Below are 22,991 nucleotides of genomic sequence, written 5' to 3' on the forward strand. Positions count from 1 at the left end.
AGAGATCCACCCACAGCCCATGGGGATCTACGGGGATGCAGAGATCCATAGGGGATGTAGAGATCCGTGCACGGCCCATGGGGATCCACAGAGGATGCAGAGATCCATAGGGGATGTAGAGATCCATGCACAGCCCATGGGGATCCATGGGGAATGCAGAGATCCATGCACAGCCCATGGGGATCCATGGGGGATGCAGAGATCCACCCACAGCCCATGGGGATCCATGGGGGATGCAGAGATCCATGCACAGCCCCTGGGATCCATGGGGGATGCAGAGATCCATGCACAGCCCCTGGGATCCATGGGGGATGCAGAGATCCATGCACAGCCCCTGGGATCCATGGGGGATGCAGAGATCCATGCACAGCCCCTGGGATCCATGGGGGATGCAGAGATCCACCCACAGCCCATGGGGATCCACAAGGGATGCAGAGATCCACCCACAGCCCAGAGGGATCCATGGGGGATGCAGAGATCCACCCACAGCCCCTGGGGATCCATGGGGAATGCAGAGATCCATGCACATGCAACCCTCCTCAGCTACTTGAGAAAAGCAACACCACTAAACTGAACCAGAATCCTTCCACCTTTGGAGGGGAGAGAACCAACACCCCCAACCCAGCATTACCTGTTTCCCCAGCCTTCCCTTGTCTTCAGTTTTCACATCTTTAGATTCATTAAAGATCCTGAGACACTCCTCCATGGGATCTGACTCAAAGTCCACATCTTTCTCAAGGATGGAATAATCAATGTCATCAGATGTGGAGGAAGATGACGATGACCTGGACAGCCTGGAGCGCTTTGCTTTCCTGGTCCTGCCCCTGTCACTGTCAGAGGCTGAGGCAGAGTCGGCCCCGTCCGAGTCCGAGCTGACGCGGAGCAAGGAGGACAAAGGCCGGCCCGTGTCACCCTCATCCCCACTCTCGTCCCCAAACAGGTCCACGTGGCTCAAACTCCGCTGCTTCCTGCCCTTCTTCAGCTCTCCCTGTCCTGCAGGACTGACCTTGTCCTTCCTGTGCTCCAGGGAGCTCTTGGTCCCCTTCTCCTTGTTTTTACAAGCAGAGCTTTCCTTGCCATTTTTCACATCACATTTGCTCTGGGAGTCCTTCTTGCTGCTCCCCACCTTGTCTGTGCCCTTGGTGACACCCTCACTCTTGCTTTTCCCTGAACTGCTGCTGCTGGACTTGGATTTTTCTTTCTTACACCCATCCACTTTTTCTGACTTCTGTTTTTCAGGTTTCTTCAAGTTCCCATCTGTTTTCACTTTGACGCTTTTGTCTTTGCAGTTTTTCTCTTCGTTCTTGGTTTTTAATTTTTCTTCTTTCTTGAGCACTTTGTCTTTGTCTGCATTTTTATTTTTCTCCTTCTTCCCAGCCTCACTGAGGCCTGATGTTTTACTAACATCCATTTTCTTCCTTTTTGTTTTGTCTTTGGAGTCTTTGTTTTTATTTTCAATTTCCTTGTTGCTCCTACCAGAACACAACTTTGCTGCTTTTGAGCTCTTGTCTGGTGAGTTCTTGGCAAGGTTTTTCTGTGAATTTGGAAGGTCCTCCCTGTGCTGTGCTGCTTCTTTGCTCTCCTGGGAAGCAGAGCTATCCACTTTTGTGCTCTGCTCTTTGCTGGAGAACTCATGGTTTGATTCACTCTCAGAACCAGCTTTTGAGGGTGAGCTACCAGAAGCTGTTTTATATTCCACCTCAGCCTCATCTTCAGAGGAGGAGAACCTGGCCAACACCTCGTCATCATCGGGATCTTCGCAGAGCTTCTTCCGTGATGGAGAGTAGGAGTCCTCATAATCAGAGGCCCTGTCCCTTTTGGACCCCTTGGCTGTGGCTTTGCCCAACAGCCTGGCAGAGTAATTGGAAAGAGGGTCGTATTCCAAGTCTGTGGAAGGTTTGGAGTCATCAATCACGTATTTATTGTTAGTGACAGTGCTGCTGTATTTTTTATTCTGTGCTACAGCCTTGGGGACATATTCCAGTGAGCTCCCTTTGGAGCGGGAGGAATCCAAGGTGTATTTACTGGACCTGCCAGCAGCAGCCAGAGGAGTGGGGTTGTAGTCAGGGTTATTGTTGAAGTTGTAGCTCCCTGGATTATACTCCAAGGAGGCAAAGGAATCATTCTGAGGCCCAGCAGCTGACACAGGTGTGTTTGAAATGAGTGAGGAGCCCTCTGAAGCACCAAACTCCTTTGTGGTTTCCAGCAGCTCCTCGTACTTCTTCTGCTCCCTCTCCACTTCGTTCTTCACTGCCTCAATGGCCTTGTTGACCAGCTCCAGCTCCAGAATGCCAGGTGTGACATCTGTAACATCAGCCAGGGTGCCATCCTCTGCCTCCAGCAAGGGCCTGGGAAGCTCAGGGTTGTAGGGGTCATAGCCTCGCTCTGGAAAGAGAAAAAAAATCATTTACTGCCAGCAATTCAAGTAAAATTTTAAAAAGGTCTTTTTAAAGCTCTGATCAAACCCCAGCACTGAATGACACAACCAAAAGCCACATTCTTGCACCACAGAATAAATAAATGTTGGGTACCAAAAACCACCAGTGATGTTCTCTGGCCCAGACTAAACCAGATTGTACAAACTACTCCCAGGACTAAAGATCTGTTAACAAGGTGCTTTTAATACTCATGGAAAAGCTCTATAAATTTTCTTCAGGGCACCAAAGAATAATCACTGTATTAGGCCCAAAGGGAGCTGACTGGGCATTGGCTTAATTCAATGAAGTCACCCAGGAGGAAAGAGGATTCCAGGGAGAAACTGTGGATTAGGTTCTCACTTCCCAGTGCTGACACCTAAAGCCCACCAAAAGCCTCCAAAATTCCTCAAGGCTCAGTGTTTCTCATGGCAGCTGCAGGAAAACCACTCTGATCTGGACTGACAAACTAAGAGCTGCTGGTAGGAAGGAAAAACTACAACAGGCAACACAACTCAACCACTGAGAGCAACCACCCAGACAAGAACACTGAACACCCAAAACATTTCCCTTTTCCACACTCCCCTTTCCAGAAAAGTTCCTTCAATGGCCTCTCTCCCACATCCAGCCTGGAAAAGGCTCCAGGGAGAGCTCAGAGCCCCTGGCAGGGCCTAAAGGGGCTCCAGGAGAGCTGGAGAGGGACTGGGGACAAGGGATGGAGGGACAGGACCCAGGGAATGGCTGCCACTGGCAGAGGGCAGGGCTGGATGGGATATTGGGCAGGAATTGTTCCCTGGGAGGGTGGGGAGCCCTGGCACAGGGTGCCCAGAGCAGCTGTGGCTGCCCCTGGATCCCTGGCAGTGTCCCAGGCCAGGCTGGGACAGTGGGAGGTGTCCCTGCCATGGTGGAGGGTGACACTGGACAAGTTTTAAAGTCTCTCCCAACCCACACCATTGCAGGACTCCAACAGTGACAGCTGCATTTAGCAAACAGAAGCTACAGGAACATTAACAGCTGCTTTTTGACTCCAAACTGTTTTCAATCCTTGTTTTATCACAGAGTCTCTGGCTGCTGACATTTTGTTCTCTGCTACAAGGACAGTACTAAAACTGGCTCTCCAACATGGGTATGCAGAGGAACCAAACAATAAGCAAAGAGACAGAAAACAGAAAATTAAAAACTTCTCAGGTCTAAGAGGGATGAGAGAACTTCTTTTAACAGAAGCAGACAGTGTTGAAAGAGCCATTTCCACCATTCTCATAAGACTGAGGGGTTTGGGTTTTTTTTGGGGGGTGTGAGGTTTTTTTAGAGAGGATCATGAGTGCACAACTTCCTTTGGCAATAGGAAAAGGATCTGTCTAGCAGCTGGCAGAACTGGCCCCCAAGGAAGCAGAATGAAAGAGGCTGGGATAAAATAAAGGCAGCAGTTTCAGAAAATACTTTTTATCCCTTTGGGTTTGTGAAGTTTTTTTCCAAACCAATTAGTTCCTGATTGAACAGGGACTCCGGGCAATGCCAGTGTGATGTCACCACCTTCCACAGGCCTGTCTGAGCCTTCTCAGAGCCAGAAACGTGGGGAAGAGGAATAAGGCTCTATTTCTAGAACCAGTTCCCCTCCAGCTATTGCAGAGAGCTGTAATGATGACACAAAGAGCATTTCCAAACCCAGGGTGTGCTCCTCCCTAGGACACCCAGTACAGCCAGGGACAGAGGGAGGGAGCAGGTGACAAACAGGGCAGCAGGCACTGGACAGAAATTCCTGGTTAGAAACCTTGAAGGAAAGCAGGTAACAAGGAAAAAAAGCCATGAACAAACCCACATGCAAACAGCAGCAGCATCAAGGCAAGGCTATGTGCAGATGATCAGAACTGTTAGGGACAGTATCAGCCTGAGGAGGGATAAGGATCTGACAGCTCTCCATGCCCAGCAGCTCAGCTCTGACCACACTGAAACATCACTGCCACACCTGGCAGAAAGAACCACTGAAACCTGGAGGAGTCAGCTACTACCCCCTAAATCAGGACTGAAACCTAAAATTCAGCACATGTGTTTTAAGGGAACAGCTGAAAGACTGATAATTCATGCAAGGCTAAATATCAGATGGCCTGCAAACAGAGAACACAGAGTCTGGATCTAGACTTGCCCCAAAAAAAGCAACAAACCCTAACCAAACAAAAGCCATCCTGTCCATGCAGAAAACCAAACTATTTCAAATATATCAGGATCAGGGAAAGTAGAGGGCAGCCCCAGCACAGACATGGAGTCTGCTGTTCATCTCCAGCATAAAACTCCTGGCAAATTTTCTGTGGCCAGATGAAAACACAGATTATAACCTCAGGACATGCCACAGGCTTTGAGACAGGGCAGGGAAAGAGCTCTGGTGGAAGTGTGGGGGAGGCCTGATGGATTCTCCAGCACTGCTGATCAAAGGCTGCCCAGCCATGAAAGACTTGGCTCCACAATGCCCATCAGCACCATCCCCTCTGGCCACAATGTGCAAATAATGCAGCAGAAACACAGCAGGAGGAGTTTTCTTTACACAAAAGCACACACACAAATATATGTGTGTGTGTGTGTGTGTGTGTGTATATGATGAGGTATAAACACACAAGTCTCCAAACCAGAGATGTTCAACCAGCTATTTCAAATCAAAGCAGCTTTCCAGCTGCCAAACTACACTCTCAGGAACCAGGAAAGGGAAGAATCTTCCTGCCACTGGGATCTGATACTCAAAGGAGTCTGCTTCATGTTTTCCTTTATTGCTCTTCCTTTCACTGACCTGGACACTCAGGGTGTACAGGATGAGCTACACTGGGGTTGCTGTTCTGATGTAACAGATGGCTGCAGCTCTTGAGGGAGCAAAAGGACTGAGGCACTCAGTGAAATAATTCTTTTTGGAGGGATGGAAAGCAGAGCCTGCTCTGACCCTTAGGAATCATGAGATAATGAGATGCCAACTCCTTGCAGGATTGTGAACTAAACACTTCTAAAGTACAAACTATTTCAATAAATTAATGTATCTCATATTAAATAACCCCCTGAGAAACAAAAGGTGAGGTTACCATCAATATTAGAGAAAATAAGTTATTAATATTTTATGCAGAACCTCAATGAACATTTTATTTAACCCAGAAGTGCTTTAGAACACACCCAACTGAGCTGTGCTTAAATGAGCCATTGCAGCACAGAAAATATGGAAGCATAAAACAAGATTCTACCTAAAAAACCAGGCTGATGGGTTTTTTCCCGGTTACTGTCATGTTGGTTGAGGCCTCAGTTCCAAGGTGGAGCTGGATTATTACAAAGCTTCCCTGAGCCAGACTCCTCACTGGTCCTTCTAGTTTGGGCAACAGGCAAGGCCAGTAAACAAAGCTGACATTAAAGAAGAGTGGGAGGACAAGGTCACCTGTGTGAAGGTAAAACTTATTTTACAGTGAATCATTCCAGAGAAAAGTGTTCCTTTTTTTTTTTTTTTTTTAATCCAGCCCTACCACAGCTCATACCGGAGATGCTTTAAAAACAGAAAAGCCCAAATGTGTGACAGGTGCTGGTCAGTGCAGACCTGCATGTTTTGGAAAAAGAGTCCAGCTCTTGAATGTGGGGGAGAGAATCCCAGGATGGTTTGGTTTGGAAAGAACCTTAAAGCTCATCCAGTTCCACCCCTGCCATGGCCAGGGACACCTTCCACTGTCCCAAGTTGCTCCAAGCCCATCCAACCCTGGACACTTCCAGGGATGCAGCAGCCACAGCTACACTGGACAAATGGAGGGCAACTGCTTCTTCCAGATCCAACAAAGCTACTGCTGCTGCTGCCAGACCAAAAGGCTGCAAAAATTAGAAACTTTCAGATTTACACCAATTAGGAGTCCAAAACAAAAGGCCCTGCTGGCCAAGCTTCAGAGGGATCAGCGTGGGCCAAAAGACATTGAACATTTCTTGTAGTGAACCCACAGGAAGGACACTGAGGGGCTGGAGAGTGTCCAGGGAAGGGAACAGAGCTGGGGAAGGGGCTGGAGCACCAGGAGTGGCTGAGGGAGCTGGAAAGGGGCTCAGCCTGGAGAAAAGGAGGCTCAGGGGCCCTTGTGGCTCTGCACAACTCCCTGACAGGAGGGGACAGCCGGGGGGTCGGGCTGTGCTCCAGGAACAGGGACAGGAGGAGAGGGAACAGCCTCAGGCTGGGCCAGGGGAGGTTTAGACTGGATATTGGGAACATTTCCTCACAAGAAAGGGTTGTCAGGCACTGGGACAGGCTGCCAGGGCACTGGTGGAGTCACTGTCCCTGCAAGTGTTCAAAACTCCTGTGCATGTGGCACCTGGGGACGTGGTTTAGTGGTGACCACGGTGGCTGGGCTGACTGTGGGACACAAAGGTCTTACAGCTCTTTTTGATTTTCAAGCCTTGCTGCTGCTGAGTCCATTCCCCTGGGTCACCTGCCGCTGGCAACAAAAGGTGCATTCACAGGGAGGTGGGGAAAGTGAAAGCTGTTTGGAGACTCTTTGGAAAAGGACAAAATAAAAGCATTTTTATTTCACAACATCAGAACAGCTTTGCTGGCTTAAGAGCTCGCTGTGTTTACAGTGCCAGCACTCAGCAGAGGGACAACCTCTGTGATTGCAGAAAAATTATCACCACTGCAAAATCATTCTGAGCTTTTCATTTAACACTTCACAGAAACAACAGTGGTTCCTCAAGAACAAAATGTTTCAGAGAGGCTTTACCAGCAGCCTGAGTTCTGCTACTCCTCAGAATTAAAGAGCACACAAGAAATGGCAGCTTTTGGCACAGAGCTCATTTGCTGGGACCCAAAGCAGATTTCTAGCAATTAATTTAACAATAATATGCAACCACTTGGAAATAATTAACACTGAGATTTAAAATAGTACATTTCAAATAATCACCCAGAGGAAATGGGTTAGGAGGGCAGGGAAGGGGAGCTAAGAAAAATGTTTCTTCAACTTTAAATTTAACCCTAGTCCAAGGATTTGTTTTGCTCCTTTTTTGTGTTTTAGAAAAGTGAATCTTATTATAAAATTAAGTGTTAAAAGCAGTGTTAATAACCTTGTGCTGGTCAAGGAACACCAGCAAGCAAGGTTTGAAAGGTATTAGAAGCAGAAGAATCCCTGTGCATCCCACTCCTTGGATTTGTTCCTCCAGGGGAGATGTTTAATGCCACAGCCTCAAAGTACACCATGAACCCCTACAGTCATTTCTCTAATGGAAAAAAGGATGCAAATATGAGAAAAGAAAGTCTGATATTAGCAAGGCTGAGAAAAAGTCTGAACAGTCATGTCTCACTCCGGGGTATTTTTAGCCTTGCTGGGACCCAGCCGGGGCAGGGCTGGTTTCTCCAGGTGTCCCCATGGGCTGAGCCCCAGGGGTGACACAGCACAGGGAGGGCTCACACCGAGGGACAGGAGCAGCCAGACACCACCTCTGTGCTCAGCCATCCCAGCTGAGGGCAGGCAGTGCCCAGGGAGAAATCATGGAATGGCTTGGGTTGGAAGGGACATTAGAGCCCATCTCGATCCTGGACACCTCCCACTATCCCAGCCCCAATGTCCAGCCTGGCCTGGGACACTGCCAGGGATCCAGGGGCAGCCACAGCTGCTCTGGGCACCCTGTGCCAGGGCTCCCCACCCTCCCAGGGAACAATTCCTGCCCAATATCCCATCCAGCCACTCCCTGTGTCCTGTCCCTCCATCCCTTGTCCAAAGTCCAGATCTCCTGAGACAGGGACTTGCCCAAGTGGGTTCATTCCAGCAGCAGCAGCTCCAGAGGGTCCTTCCAGAGCTGGAAGCATTAACAAGGAACAGCTCACTCAATAGGAAACTCATCAGGGCACATCCCACACAACCTGGGATGCAGCATCCAACTCTTCAATTTATTCAAGACAGCACAACTTTGGACAGTTTTGTCTCTGGTGCAGAAAATCAAGAATCTCAAAGGTCCTCGAGGCACAGAATGTGGCAGCTTCACCCTCCTGGTGGCCTCCAGGGAGTCCCCAAGGACACCTGGGGCTGTCACTGCCTCCCACAGCAACACCAATCCAGGGATGCAAAAGCCAGGATACAATGACCTGACCACACAAATTCATCATTCCCAGAATCACTGACAGTCCCACCCCCTCTGGAGTGAAACAGCAAAGAGCATCAAGGTCTGTGATACACTTTCCTAAAAGGAAATCACATCACTGGCACATTTCTCCCATAACTTAGGAAAGAATGAGAGAATCCCAACTGGTTGGATTGGCCAGAGCAGGCAGAGGACAGAGACTGGCACCCAAAATACACCCTGACCCCACAGCCTGTCATGCACTGGCTGGAAGGAATCTCACTGTTTGAAAATCTGCATATTCAATGTTTGGGTTCTCATTTTAGCAATAAAGTTATTCTTCAAAATACAAGAAAAGTTGAAATTGTTTGGGGAAAAAAAAAAAACAAAAAAAGAAAAACAACAAAACAAACTTAACAGAGACTTTTTTTTTTCTCTCTGAGAAAAAGCCCAGAAACCATTTCCACATTGCCTGTGTAAAGTGCTGGATAAAACCAAGGATCTACTCAAAAATGCAATTAGCAGAACAAGTCTTCTTCTCAAATAAGAAAAAAAAGTATTCAAATATTTCAAGTATTCTGGTGGCTTCTTTCTATTCAACTTCATCTTGAAAACTTATTCCAACCAGTACAGTCACAAGCAGCAACACCCACCAGCCCTTAATTTTCCAGCCTTTCTCTGGCGTGCTCCAGATAAGTTATCTTCTCAACACCTGTTTTATTCTTTAACCAGTGTAGGTGAAAAATTCCCGCTTAAGACAAAAAAAAAAAAAACCCAACCAACCAAAAGCCAACCATTACAACTTAGTTTCAACTAGACATTTGGAAAACAAAGTTAAAAGCTAAAGAAAAGCACCTTTCAAGCTGTACTGCATTAAAACACTTCAGCTGTGACGTATGAAAGGCTAAAAGTAAAACTTTAGTTGTTTTTAAAACTTGTCTGGCTTTAAACAATTCAAAGGCTGGAATTAAAACTCTGCAGCTCCTTTAGGTCTCAGACACCTGCAGCTCCACAGCCACTTTAAACCAGCCTCAGCCCTGTCCTCTCTTCAATAAAAATCCAAAATCCACATGGAAATGCAAACCCTTGTAAAGCAAACCCTCCAAAGCCAATCCAAGCTTCTTGCACAGTGCCCACGTTCCAGCAGCAGCAGCCCCAGGACGCGGGGCTGCTGCTCAATGAATGGCGACACGTGAAAGTCGCTCCTCTCCAGCTGCTCCTTCCCAGCCGCACCCCCAAACCTCGACCTGACCCCGCAGGAAGCCCAAGAACTTCCAGAGGAGTTACCTGAGGTGCCCGGGCTCAGCAAGCACTGCAGGTATTTGTTCATCGCGGAGCCGGCGGGGCTGGCGGGCCGGGGCTGCGGGCGGCACGGCTGCTGACACAGCACGGCCGCTGACACAGCACCCGGTGCCAGCCGGGGCAGGAGCCGCGCGAGTCCCGCCTTCAGCCCCCCGGGCTTCAGCGTGCCTGCGAGGGCTGCCCCAGCCTGCTGCTCCTTCCCAGCGCTGCTGCCCTCACCTTGGGGGAGACTCGGACCCCCTCCTGTCCCCACTCCCCACCTGCAGCTGCTGCTGGCTTGCTCGGAGCTGCACACCTCGGTGGCTCCCCAGCCATCCATCCCCGAGCCCGAGCCGGAGCCCAGGGAGGGGTGGCAGGGCTGGGACAGCCTGGCCCTGCCTGTCGCTGCCTGCCCGAGCCCACGTCAGCCACCGCCTCGCCCAGCGCCGGCAACGCGCTCCGGGAAAGCTGGAATAGGGAATGGTGCTTCCCACTGGCGCTGGCAGATTACAAACATACACCAGAGCAAGTGTTCAAATGTCAGGGAAAGCACCCCACAGTGGAGAGGGAGAGCAGACAGAGGAGCAGGGATTCACCAGCACTGGCACAACTCCAGCTGTGCCAAACCCAAAATCCTGCTGGCTTGATGGAGATCTGCTCCCACCTCCTGCTTTTCACACATCTGGAACTGCCCCACCTGCGGAGACTCGGGTTCGGGGTGGAATCTCCCCACAGGCACAGAAAGACCAGAAATGGGAAATGTCCTGTGAGCCCACACTGAAATCCCAGCACAAAGGGCACCTGCACCTGCCCCAACCGACAGTGCAGGGAAATCACCACAAATCCCAAACTGCTCAAAAGATGCATCCCGACCTCACCACCAACTGACTCTTCACTCTTCATTTCAAAACTTGGTTAAAAATAAAATCCACTGGTGGCATTTTGGTAATTATTCTCTAAAGACAAATGTGGGGGGAAAAAGCAGAATTGATGGCCCCACCCAGTTCATAGACTGGAGCACCCAGCACTGAACACCTGCTTTGCTCTGTCAGTGAAATGATACTGAAAACTTCATGGGTTTCCACTTCTGCTGTAGCAAATACAGTAAAATAAAAGCTCTTTGCTGAGATGATGTTGCACAACATCAATTCCAGGAAGGAAAACGCACTGGAAAAGGCCTTTTTTGCATCCCTTCTACACCCAGTGTGAACATGGCTGCAATGTGAGTCTAAATCCAGCCTGTGCTGAGGCTGCTCCCACCACACAGCACAGCCCCTCAGCAAAGTGCTGTGTGAGGAACCTGACAATGGCCCTGACCCTGTGTTGACATGTGGGGTGATTAAAGCTGGGTTTTAACTTTTAAAGAGCCTCTTTAGGTTTTACCAAGGATCACAGAAGCATAGAATGTCCTCAGCTGGAAGGGACCCTCAGAGATCACTGATCCCAACCCCTGTCCCAGACCCCCAATAGCCCCACCCTGAGCATCCCTGAGAGCGCTGTCCAAACGCTCCTGCAGCTCTGGCAGCCTTGGGGACCATTCCCTGGGGAGCCTGGGCAGTGCCCAGCACCCTCGGGGGGATCATCCTGGTCACAGCCATCCTATAGAGCTGCTTTGGGGCAGAAGAAGGGAGAGGTGAAGTGCCTCCCTGCAGGAGTGACAGGATCCAGGGTTCAAGCAAGTGAGATCAGCCCAAGGATGTCTGCACTCTTGACCTGAGCCCAACACTGTAGCAGCAGCTCACTGTGTCAATCACACAAAGGAGCAGAACTCTGTCCCTGACATCTTCCACAGATTTGATCCAGGTCTAACCTGCAAAACTTTGTACACCCAGATAGAAAATCCAAACAGCAAGAACACTGCTCCACAAGCTTTGGAAGATATCAGGAAACTGCTGAGAAGCTCAGTAGACTCCACTGCAGAGCACAGTACTTAAGGCAGGGTGCTGAAAGCCAGGCTGGCTCTTCCCATCCCACAAGAACACAAGGATCAGAACCTGAGAGAGTGGCTGGAGCTGTGTCAGGGCTGGCATGGAGCTCAGGGAAAGGTTCTTCCCCCCGAGGGTGCTGGGCACTGCCCAGGCTCCCCAGGGAATGGTCCCGGCCCCAAGGCTGCCAGAGCTGCAGGAGCGTTTGGACAGCGCTCTCAGGGATGCTCAGGGTGGGGCTATGGGGGCTGGGCAGGAGCTGCACTGATGATCCCTGAGGGTCCCTTCCAGCTCAGGATATTCCAGGATTCTGTGATCAATGCAGACAAAGAGCTCAGAGCTCCAGACCTGGAAGCAGCTCTGGGTTCAAAAACATCCACAGCTGAAACACCCCCTGACAGCATCAAACCAGCAAAGCAGGGCTGCCTACCTTAAGATATTTATGAAGAGCTGTATTATGCCTCTTTTATGTCTTTCAGCATGCTCAGGACCTCAACTTTAAAGAGAGACCTATTTTTCCCCTCTACAGCTCTTGAAAAGACGCTTTTAGGACTGAAGGCAGCTCTTCCCTCCTCCTTAGAGCGCACGCTTTCAAAGCACTTCACACACATTCAATAATCTTTTCATCCTGCTCTGAAGCAGGTGGGTTTTAGTCGTCTCAGAGATGGAAAAAGCACTTCAGCCAAGTCAGGATGAGAATTTGCAATCTGCAGATTCCCAGTCCTGGACAGAAAACCCCATCAGCCTCAGTGCTCAGCACAGAATTTTCACAAGGCAGCCACTTTCTGTTACCACACAGGCAGAACCCTGCAATAAAACACAGGGATAGATTCCCACACCAAGATTCCATGTTTCAGAGCCCAGTTCAAACCCCTCACTCTCCACGTTTGTATTTATGGACCTGCTTCCAGACAGCAAGGAAAGGGAATGCCTGACACATCCAGACAGCAGCAGCCAGGGAAAACTCAGTCCTCCTGCTCCTGCAGATCTCCAGGGGCCATGGAGGGCTCTGCACCACTGTCCCCCAGTGCCTGGGAGCACACGAGCATGTGCATGAAAAACAGGGATCATGTTATGAACACCTGAACCTTGGCAAGTCTGGAGAGGTGAGGGTGAGTAAAAAAAAGGGGGAACTGTGCTACATCCCAGTAATTCCTCATTCCACATCCTCTCTGCCTCATCTGGCACACGTCCCCCTCCCAGAACCTGCCAGGGCCAGCTCCACTGGCAGTTTCCAAAAGCTCTTTTCAAAGCTATGAAATTGCACCAAGAGTTTTGGGGTTCCTGCCAATCCTCCAGTGATCTTCAAACATCAAAGCCAGCCCCAGCCTCGAATCAATATGCTTAGCAGGCTGTTCCTTTAGATGTTATCCTTTTTTTTCTAGGCACCCTCCCAGAAAACACCAATCTGTGCTGTAGCTCTTGGTGTAGAAACTCACTGGCATTGGCAAAAAAATGAGGCTTTTAAAGGTTCTCTATCGAGTGATGTGATTAAATAGGTCAGATCTGCCCATGTGCATGGTTAGGAGGCTACTTCAAAACAAGACAGGCAGCTCCCCTGGCACTGAGCAAGCCCTGGGGGATGGAGAACCTGCTCCCAGAAGATGGTTGCCTGGTTCTGGCTGAGCTACTACACCCTCTAGTGTAAATCCTACAGATCCTTCCAGGTGACAGGAGCCCCAGGCAGGCAGGGAAATGACAGGAGCACTTCAACCAGAATCCCTCCCAGGAAGCTGAGCCAAGCACTGCAAAATAACTGCAAAAGAGTCTCCTGCCCCTACAGGAACCAGGAACATTTTGTGATTAGCTGGAGACTGTTCTAAAATCCTGAAATTGCAGCAGGCCCATTGCTCATCCCCATTTCCCAATGGGAATCACAAAATCCCAGACTGGTTTGGGTTGGAAGGGACCATAAATCCCACCCAGTGCCACCCCTGCCCTGGCAGGGACACCTCCCACTGTCCCAGGCTGCTCCAGCCCCAATGTCCAGCCTGGCCTGGGACACTGCCAGGGATCCAGGGGCAGCCACAGCTGCTCTGGGCACCCTGTGCCAGGGCTCCCCACCCTCCCAGGGAACAATTCCTGCCCAATATCCCATCCAGCCCTGCCCTCTGCCAGTGGCAGCCATTCCCTGGTCCTGTCCCTCCATCCCTTGTCCCCAGTTCCTCTCCAGCTCTCCTGGAGCCCCTTTAGTCCCTGCCATGGGCTCTGAGCTCTCCCTGGATCCTTCTCTTCTCCAGGTGAGCACCCCCAGCTGTCCCAGGCTGTCCCCAGAGCAGAGGGGCTCCAGCCCTTGCAGCATCTCCGTGGTTCCTCTGCACTGGCTCCAGCAGCTCCACGTCCTCCTGCTGCTGGAGCCAGGGCTGGGGCAGCTCTGCAGGTGGGAGTCAACACAGATCAACATTAAAAAATGGCTGGAGGTGAACCCTGAGCTGAAACAGAACTCCCAGATCCCTGTTATGCCAGCTGTGCCTTGTGCTGGATGCCAAGAGGTTGGGAAAGAGGCAGGAGCAGGGAGCAGGAGCAGCACCTGCAGTTCAGCCTTGTGATCCTGCTTCCTTCACAAGTAGCAGAAACTTCCCCTTGGGAAACCAGACCCACACTGTGGGTTTTATTTGCCAAAAACCCCTTCTCTAAGTGCTGTAGACCAGGGTGGATATCAAGAAAAATTCCTTCACAGAAAAAGATGTGAAGCACTGGAAGGGGCTGCCCAGGGCAGTGGTGGAGTCTCCATCCCTGAAGTGTCCAGACAATTGTGGATGTGGCTCTTGAGGCCATGGCTTAGTGGTGACCATAATGGCTGAAGGCTGGATTTGATGAACTTGGAGAGCTTTTCCAACCTTAACAGTTCCATGATTGTAAGTAAACTCTTACTCCCAAAACTCAGGCTGCTCCTCCATGTCTCTGACATGCCCAGGCCAAGCCTAGCAAGGCACTGGAGTATTTTCTTTCCCTCCACACTCAGCTTCCATCAACACTTCCAGCCAGCTCTGAGAGCCTCACACACATTCCAGGGGCACACAGAGGTCTTCCCTTCCCTACTTCAAACTCCAAACCCAGCCCCAGCTGTTATCAAGCACAGCAGCACCTGGTGCAGGCCAAAATAAGCAATTCCAGTTCCAAAATGGACACTTCACAGATATTTAAAGACATGCAGGAACAGCACACTGAAAGATAATTATAACACCATCTAAAAAAACCATCCTAAAGCATTCTAGGGAGCTTTTAAAATTCAAAAGAACATGGAAATTGGCAAAAATTTTTGTCTTTCTAACAATTATCTGCCTGTGAAAGCTGTGAGAAAGCTTCTTTTATTTTAAACTAAACTACTAGTGGTGGTAAGCTAGCCTGGTGGCCAGGAGACATCAATAATTAATCCTCTTGCAAACTTGAGAGCAACCCAAAGTTAAGTAAGCACACAAAAAACACAAGCTGGCCTTTGTTTTGGCAATTTCTGCTTCAGATTATTAGAGACTGTCCACACCAGCATTATTATTCCATTATACCTAACAGAAACAACAAAGCTGTGACAAAAAGAAAAGCCATCAGGGTTCTTCTAGGGAGAAGAATGAAGGCTTTTTTCTCCCAATAAATCAGCACGACAGCAAATAACGTGTATAAATAAATCACAAGAGTTGCTGGAAGAATGGACAACAATAGCTTACTATTGACTCTTGTGAGTCCCTTCCAACTCAGGAAGCATCTGATTCACTGGGGTTTTGTGCCTTTGAGAAGCCTGGCAGCGCTGTGTGCCCCACAGACCCCTCGGGGGGGTCTGACAGAGCTGCCCCTGTGCGGGCAGCTCCTGCAGGCCTGGAGCTGTCAGCAGCTTTGGAACGGGGCGCTGACACCGCAGCAGCACGTGAGCCGAGCGCCTGCAGCGACAAAGAACGGGATCAGGGCAGCGCTGCCCTCCTGCAGCGGCGCCCCAAAGCCCGTGTGCCGCGGGGATGGCGGCGCTCCACCCGCCGGGGCCCGGGCAGGGCCGGGCACAGGGCTGGGCACAGCCCCAGCGGGGATACCGGCACAGCTGGGACGGGCTGAGGGGGCTCAGGGCGGCCGGGCACGGGCCTGGAGCACACGGAGCGGGGGGAAGGCACGAGCGGCCTGAGGGAACAGCCGCAGCCGGGGAGGGGCCGGGGAAGGTGAGGGGCACCGGCCTGGGCCGTACCTGCGCCGTGTCCCAGCGGGAGCCCCACGCTGGGGTCGCCCGAGGCTCCGGAGGCTCCGCACGGCGCCGGGGCCACCGGGGGGTGACGGAAGTGGCAGTAGGGCCTGCGGCACCCCCGGCCCGGCCCCGACCCCCCGGCGTTGAGGAACGGGCAGTCGATGCCGCGGAAGTAGCCGGTGGATCTGAGCATCCCGCCGGCTGCAGGGCGGGAGCGGGGCCGGGCGGGCGGAGGAGCCGCGGGCGACCGGGACGCGCTCCTGCTTCACACGGCCGGTACCGGCCCCGCCGCCATCTTGGGAGCGCCGGCCGCGGCGGCGAGGACCCCGCGACGCCGCTGCCCGCACAGGGCTGCCCGCGGCGCGCCTGACAGCGGGACGGGGCGGGGCGGGCTGAGGGAGGCGGGAGCTGCCGCAGGGTCCGGGAATGGCCGCGGGGGGATCCGGCCGCGATCACTGATCCGAGCCCAGACCCCCAACAGCCCCACCCTGAGCATCCCTGAGAGCGCTGTCCAAACGCTCCTGCAGCTCTGGCAGCCTTGGGGCCGGGACCATTCCCTGGGGAGCCTGGGCAGTGCCCAGCACCCTCGGGGGGAAGAACCTTTCCCTGAGCTCCATGCCAGCCCTGACACAGCTCCAGCCCTTGCTGGGCTCCTGGCCCTGTCCCAGAGAGTTCAGTGCCTGCAGACCTGTCAGGGACTCATGGGTCTCATTGCTGTGGGATGTGGCTGCAGCCAAGTGTTCTGTACTTTGGGAAAGGGTTTCAAACCCAGGATCTGTGAAATCAGACTCTGGAGCCCTAATTAATACTTGAGAGCCCAAATCCAGACTCCAGGCCCAAAGCTGGGCATGCTGGTCACTTCTCTGCCCAGCCCAGCCTTACCCCTGACTCCCAGACCCAGCAAAGGCAGATCCTTTACAGGAGCTCTGGAATTGTGTGCAAGGTGAGAATTGGGGCCCAGATCTGCACATCAAAACAGATTCCCATAAATTACTCTGTTAAGGCTTTTCATGAAAGTTTTGCAGGGGGAAGTTACAAGAAGAACCTGTCCCTGTTCCAGAGCAGAGCTCAGCCCCTGCCCCTCTGCCTCCCCCCGAGGAGTCTCCTCTCAGTCTCTGCTCCACTGAACTGCGGCGTTCCCGTTCCCGTTCCCGTTCCTGTTCCGTTCCCATTCCACTCCCGTTCCCTTTCCTGTTCCGTTCCCGTTCCGTTTCCGTTCCTATTCCTGTCCCGTTCCCGTTGCCTTCCCATTCTCATTTCCGTTCCCGTTCTGTTCACGTTCCGTTCGTGTTCCATTCCCATTCCCATTCCTATTCCCGTTCCCATTCCGTTCCCTTTCCTGTTCCGTTCCCGTTTCCATTCACATTCCTATTCCCGTTCCTATTCCCATTCCCTTTCCTGTTCCGTTCCCATTCCCGTCCTATTCCCGTTGCCGTTCCCATTTCCATTCCCGTTGCCGTTCCCGTTCCGATCCCGTTCCGTTCCTATTCACATTCCCATTCCCGTTCCTATTCCCGTTCCCGTTCCCGTCCCGTTCCGTTCCCATTCCTATTCCCGTTCCCGTTCCGTTCCGGTCCCCTTTCCCATTCCCATTCCGTTCCTGTTCCTATTTCCGTTCCCATTCCCGTTCCCGTTCCCTCGGGGCACGGCCGGCTGCAGGAGCCGCCATCCAGAGCCGCCGCTCTCAGGGATGCTCAGGGTGGGATTGTTGGGGTGTCTGCAGGGCCGGGAGATCCCTACGGATCCCTCCCAGCTCAGGGTATTTATTCCAGGATTCTGGAATAAACTCGGTCGGGGATAGCGAGGGGATGCAGGGCTGGGCGTGCAGGGCTGGGCCCACCTCCTCCTCCTGCCGAGCCCCCCCAGAGCCGGCTGTGGGCACAGCGGTGGGCACGGGCTCCGTGCTCTGAGGCACATCAGCCCGGCCCCTCACCACAGACCATGCTGAGCACCATGGAGCACAGCAGCAGAGCCTGCAGATGGAGCACTGCCCAGCATGGACCAGCATGGAGCACTGCCCAGCATGGACCAGCATGGAGCACTGCCCAGCATGGACCAGCATGGATCATCCCCAGCATGGACCAGCATGGAGCACTGCCCAGCATGGATCATCCCCAGCATGGACCTGCATGGAGCACTGCCCAGCATGGACCAGCATGGATCATCCCCAGCATGGACCAGCATGGAGCACTGCCCAGCATGGACCAGCATGGAGCACTGCCCAGCATGGACCAGCATGGATCATCCCCAGCATGTACCAGCATGGAGCACTGCCCCAGCATGGACCAGCATGGATCATCCCTAGCATGGACCAGCATGGATCATCCCCAGCATGGACCAGCATGGATCATCCCCAGCATGTACCAGCATGGAGCACTGCCCCAGCATGGACCAGCATGGAGCACTGCCCCAGCATGGACCAGCATGGATCATCCCTAGCATGGACCAGCATGGATCATCCCCAGCATGGACCAGCATGGATCATCCCCAGCATGGACCAGCATGGATCATCCCCAGCATGGACCAGCATGGATCATCCCCAGCATGTACCAGCATGGAGCACTGCCCAGCATGGACCAGCATGGAGCACTGCCCAGCATGGACCAGCATGGATCATCCCCAGCATGGACCAGCATGGAGCACTGACCAGCATGGACCAGCATGGAGCACTGCCCAGCATGGACCAGCATGGATCATCCCCAGCATGGACCAGCATGGATCATCCCCAGCATGGACCAGCATGGATCACCCCCAGCATGGACCAGCATGGATCACCCCCAGCATGGACCAGCATGGAGCACTGCCCAGCATGGACCAGCATGGATCATCCCCAGCATGGACCAGCATGGAGCACTGCCCAGCATGGATCATCCCCAGCATGGACCACCACAGACCACTGCCCCAGCACATTCCAGTATTCCCAGCATGGTCCACCATGGACCACTCCTCCACGATGGAGCACTGCCCCAGCACGGACCACCAGCCCCAGCATGGATCATCCCTAGCATGGACCACCATGGACCACTGCCCCAGCACATTCCAGTATTCCCAGCCTGGATCACCATGGACCACTGGCCCCACAGTAGGTACTTCCATCACTCCAATATGATAGATAATATTTCATAGGGGTTTTATGCAATGCTAAATGTTACTATAAGTGATACATGATAAAAGTTATCAAATCTTTATTGCCTATAAATGTTCAGAGAGAAAAATGACATATTTGGTCTTTTTTTTTTTTTTTTTGCAGATCTAATTTTGCACAGTGCTAGCCCTGGGGGATCAGCCAGGTGAGGGGCACCCACAGCTCCTGGGAATCACCTGGCACTGCCCCTGCCTTGGCTGTTCAGGGCAGGGAGGCTCCACCTCCTTCCCAGGCCAGCAAGGACCAAGCCCTGAGAGGAGAAATGCCATGGAGTGGAACCAGACACCCCAGCCTGGAGGGACAGGATGATCCAGGAGCCTCTCCACTTGTGCAAGGAGAGATGGGAGGCTCAAGGGCACTGCCAGGAACAATTGGGTGATGCAGAGAAAGGTGCACAAGGAGGAATTGGCCTTGGCCAAAGGGAGGGACAAGGGAAAGATTGCAGAATTGTGTTTTGTAATAGTCTTTAGTGAGAAAAAACCCACTTTGTTTTCCAAATTGGGCACATGTTGCTGCCTCCCCCCTGCCCATTGCTCCCACAGCATCCCAGCAGAGTCCAGGAGAAGAGGATTCCAGGAGAGGAACCCAACACTGAGCAGAACCAGCAGCTGCTGACCCTGGGGAACCTGAATAATCCATAAAAAGCAGGAAACCCCAGGAGATAAGTTGCCTTCCCTCCAGCAGAAGCCCTGGCACAAGGTGCTGTGCTGGGGGAGGGCTGTGCTCAGATCCACAGCCACACCTCCCCAGCCAGTTCCCCTCTCCCACCAGGCCTGGGAGAGCAAGCTCATCTTCCCCCCACAAAAACAGAGTGGTTTTATTTTTATGGTATGATTAAATCTATTTGATAGAACTTCAGCTGTAACAGAGAAGCTTCAAGAAACACACACACACATAAACAAAAGCTCAGATACATGGGGTATTTCCCTGCCTTATAAATCTCATCCTGTGCTTCCCCAACTCACAAACCAGCAAAATTAAATTAAATAAAATAAAATAAGTAATAAAATAAAATACTTGTTTCTGCCCAGACCTGCAGGACCCCACATGGAAAACCTTCAATGCTGGTCTTGCTTTTGCCTCCCCACCTAAGCTCAATTAACTGGGATGCCCACTCAGCTCCCACTGAACAGACTGGGAAAGTCCCAGGGGTCCCTGTGCACACCGAGGCAGCTCCTCTGGAAGCAGCAACCCCCAAATTCCCCCATCCTGCTCAGCACTCCCCAGGAACCCCTCAGGACCTAAACCCCCTCCCAGCCTCCTTGACTGATCATGGGACCCCCAAAACTCCCTCAACCCCTCAGAGCTCCTGACCCTGTGCAGAGAAGTGAGGGGTCCCCAGCCCCAGTGCCCCCATGTCCCACAGCCCCTGATTTCAGTAGGAGGGGCAGTCACTGACCTCAGTCCCTGCAGGGACAGGGGGACAGGGGGACAGGGGGACAGGGGCTTGGCCCAGGAGAGCCAGGCAGGGGCATGTCACTGCACAGGGGCCAGAGTCACCCCTGCCACAGCCCTTCCTGCTGCTGGGGGACACCAGCACCTGTCCCCAGTGACAGGGGGACACCACACTGTGCTGGGGGACACAGAGTGACACAGGGACCTGTCCCCAGTGACTGGGGGACACCACACCGTGCTGGGGGACACAGAGTGACAGACACCACACTGTGCTGGGGGACACAGGGTGACACAGGGACCTGTCCCCAGTGACAGAGACACCACACTGTGCTGGGGGACACAGGGTGACACAGGGACCTGTCCCCAGTGACAGAGAGATACCACACTGTGCTGGGGGACACAGAAACCTGTCCCCAGTGACAGGGGGACACCACACTGTGCTGGGTGACACAGGGTGACACAGGGAGCTGTCCCCAGTGACAGAGAGACACCACACTGTGCTGGGGGACACAGAGTGACAGACACCACACTGTGCTGGGGGACACAGAGTGACACAGGGAGGTGTTCCCAGTGACAGGGGGACACCACACTGTGCTGGGGGACACAGGGTGACACAGGGACCTGTCCCCAGTGACAGGGAGACACCACACTGTGCTGGGGGACACAGAGTGACACAGGGACCTGTCCCCAGTGACAGGGGGACACCACACTGTGCTGGGTGACAGTGACACAGGGACCTGTCCCCTGTGACAGGGGTCACTGTGCTGGAGGACACAGGGACTGCCCTGGTGCCAGGGTGACCTCATGCCTCACTGGGTGTCCCCCACACGAGGGTGTGACCCAGGGGTGTCACTCCAGGGCTGCCTTGGGGGATGCTCCTGGTTCACTCCCCAGAGCAGAGCTCAGATCCAGCCCTGGGGCTTGGGGGTCTCCCTGCAATCCCACCCCACCCTCCAGCCCTGCCCCCCCACCGGGGCCATGAGCCCCCAGCTGGGTGAATGGGGTTGAGTTTTGGGAGAAAAGCCCAAAAAATGGAAACCAGCTGGTGATGCTGGTGTGACCAGAGCCTCTCCCCAGACTCCCACTCCCTGCTCCTTGAGCTGCATCACCCCGTCTGAGCACCCCAGGATGACTTTCTGCTCCCCAGGGGGGAGATTTTCTCTGCATCCACATGGGAATTTTTTTCATTTTCCTGGCCCAGCCTCATAAGTTGAGGTGCCAGGTGAGGTTTGTGAAGCTGGAGAATGGAACAGATTTGGGAGAACTCCTTCCCTGGAGCTGCCCAGCTCACATGGGGTCACATCTTTGCAGGGATGGGCTGACCAGGATGGTGACAGTGCTCCCAGTACTCCCAGTACTCCCAGTACCCCATCCTGGCACCACCCTACAGACAAAGCCCCCTGGTCCATGTCCCCCAGACAGGGTTTATCCATGACACCCCATAATCCCATCCACGTCCTGGGGCTGCTGGAGCCCACCCTGCCCACCCAGCCCACAGGGTACTGCCCACCCACGGGGATGTTCCAGCTCCCCACGGCTCTCCTGGCACCCCAAAGAGATGCTTTGCCTCAGGGGGATGCTCCAGGTCCCCACAGATGCTCCTGGTACATGAAGGGGACACATCCCAGCACCTCCTCCAGGGTGTTCTGGGCCCTCTATGGAATTTTCATCCCTCCAGGATGTTCCTGGTATTCTGAGGGGATGCTCTGGCACCTACAAGACAATACTTTTGTCACGAAGGGGCTGCTCCCAGCCCCCCACGGGGACATTTCATCCTGCAGGGTGTCCCAGCCCCCCGAATCGTGTCCCACGGGTGCTGTCCAGGCGCTGTCACCGCGGGGCTGTGGCAGCCCGTGAGCCTCCCTTGGCCGTCCCAGCCTCCAGGCATCGCTCAGGCATAGGATGACAAAGGGAAGCTCACAGGGGGCAGCGGGCCCGGCCCCGCATCCTCCGAGCTCCTGCGGACAGAGAGATGAGAGGGGAGAGCCGGAGGATCCCAGGGGTTCGGGGGAGTCGGGAAATCCCGGGGATCTGCGGTAATCCCGGGAAGGTGAGGGATCCTGGGGCAGCTGAGACATCCTGGGGAATCCCGTGGAGACAGGGGAGCTGGGGGATCAGAGGGAGCTGGAGGTTCTCAGCCTGCCCCACATCTCCAGGAGGTGAGAGCAGCCCGTGGGTCTCCCTGTGCGAGGCACAGCCCGGGCAGTGCTGCAGCCCCTGCCGTGGGTTGGGGTGTGGGGTGACAACGGGGCCGGTGGAACCTGAGGGTGAGGAGAGGGGCCAGAGGGGGTGTGGGGCTGCTCAGGGGCTGCACACTCATCTATGTGTGAGTGTGAGTGCACATCTGTGTGTGAGTGCACATCTGTGTGTGAGTGTGAGTGCACATCTCTATGAGTGTGTGTGAGTGCACATCTGTGTGTGAGTGCACATCTGTATGTGTGTGTGCGCACATCTGTATGAGTGTGTGAGTGCACATCTGTATGTGTGTGTGCACATCTGTGTGTGTGCACATCTGTATGTGAGTGTGTGTGCACATCTGTATGAGTGTGTGAGTGCACATCTATCTGTGAGTGCACATCTATATGTGAGTGAATGTGTGTGTGTGTCTGTGT

General features: G+C 53.2%; 1 protein-coding gene across 1 annotated transcript in view; it reads right to left on the reverse strand.

The window, feature by feature from the left end:
- Positions 1-16,186, reverse strand: part of REXO1 (RNA exonuclease 1 homolog) — a 43,526-nt gene extending 27,340 nt beyond the window's left edge. The window contains exons 1-2 of the mRNA XM_056512544.1: positions 15,843-16,186; positions 632-2,385 (exon numbers count right to left, since the gene is read on the reverse strand). Coding sequence (XP_056368519.1) covers positions 632-2,385; positions 15,843-16,032 — 1,944 coding nt within the window. The 5' untranslated portion in view covers positions 16,033-16,186. The remainder of the gene's footprint in view (positions 1-631; positions 2,386-15,842) is intronic.
- Positions 16,187-22,991: the final 6,805 nt, after the last annotated feature.

Source organism: Oenanthe melanoleuca, chromosome 28 (assembly GCF_029582105.1).
Source record: "Oenanthe melanoleuca isolate GR-GAL-2019-014 chromosome 28, OMel1.0, whole genome shotgun sequence".
Lineage (NCBI taxonomy): Eukaryota > Metazoa > Chordata > Aves > Passeriformes > Muscicapidae > Oenanthe > Oenanthe melanoleuca.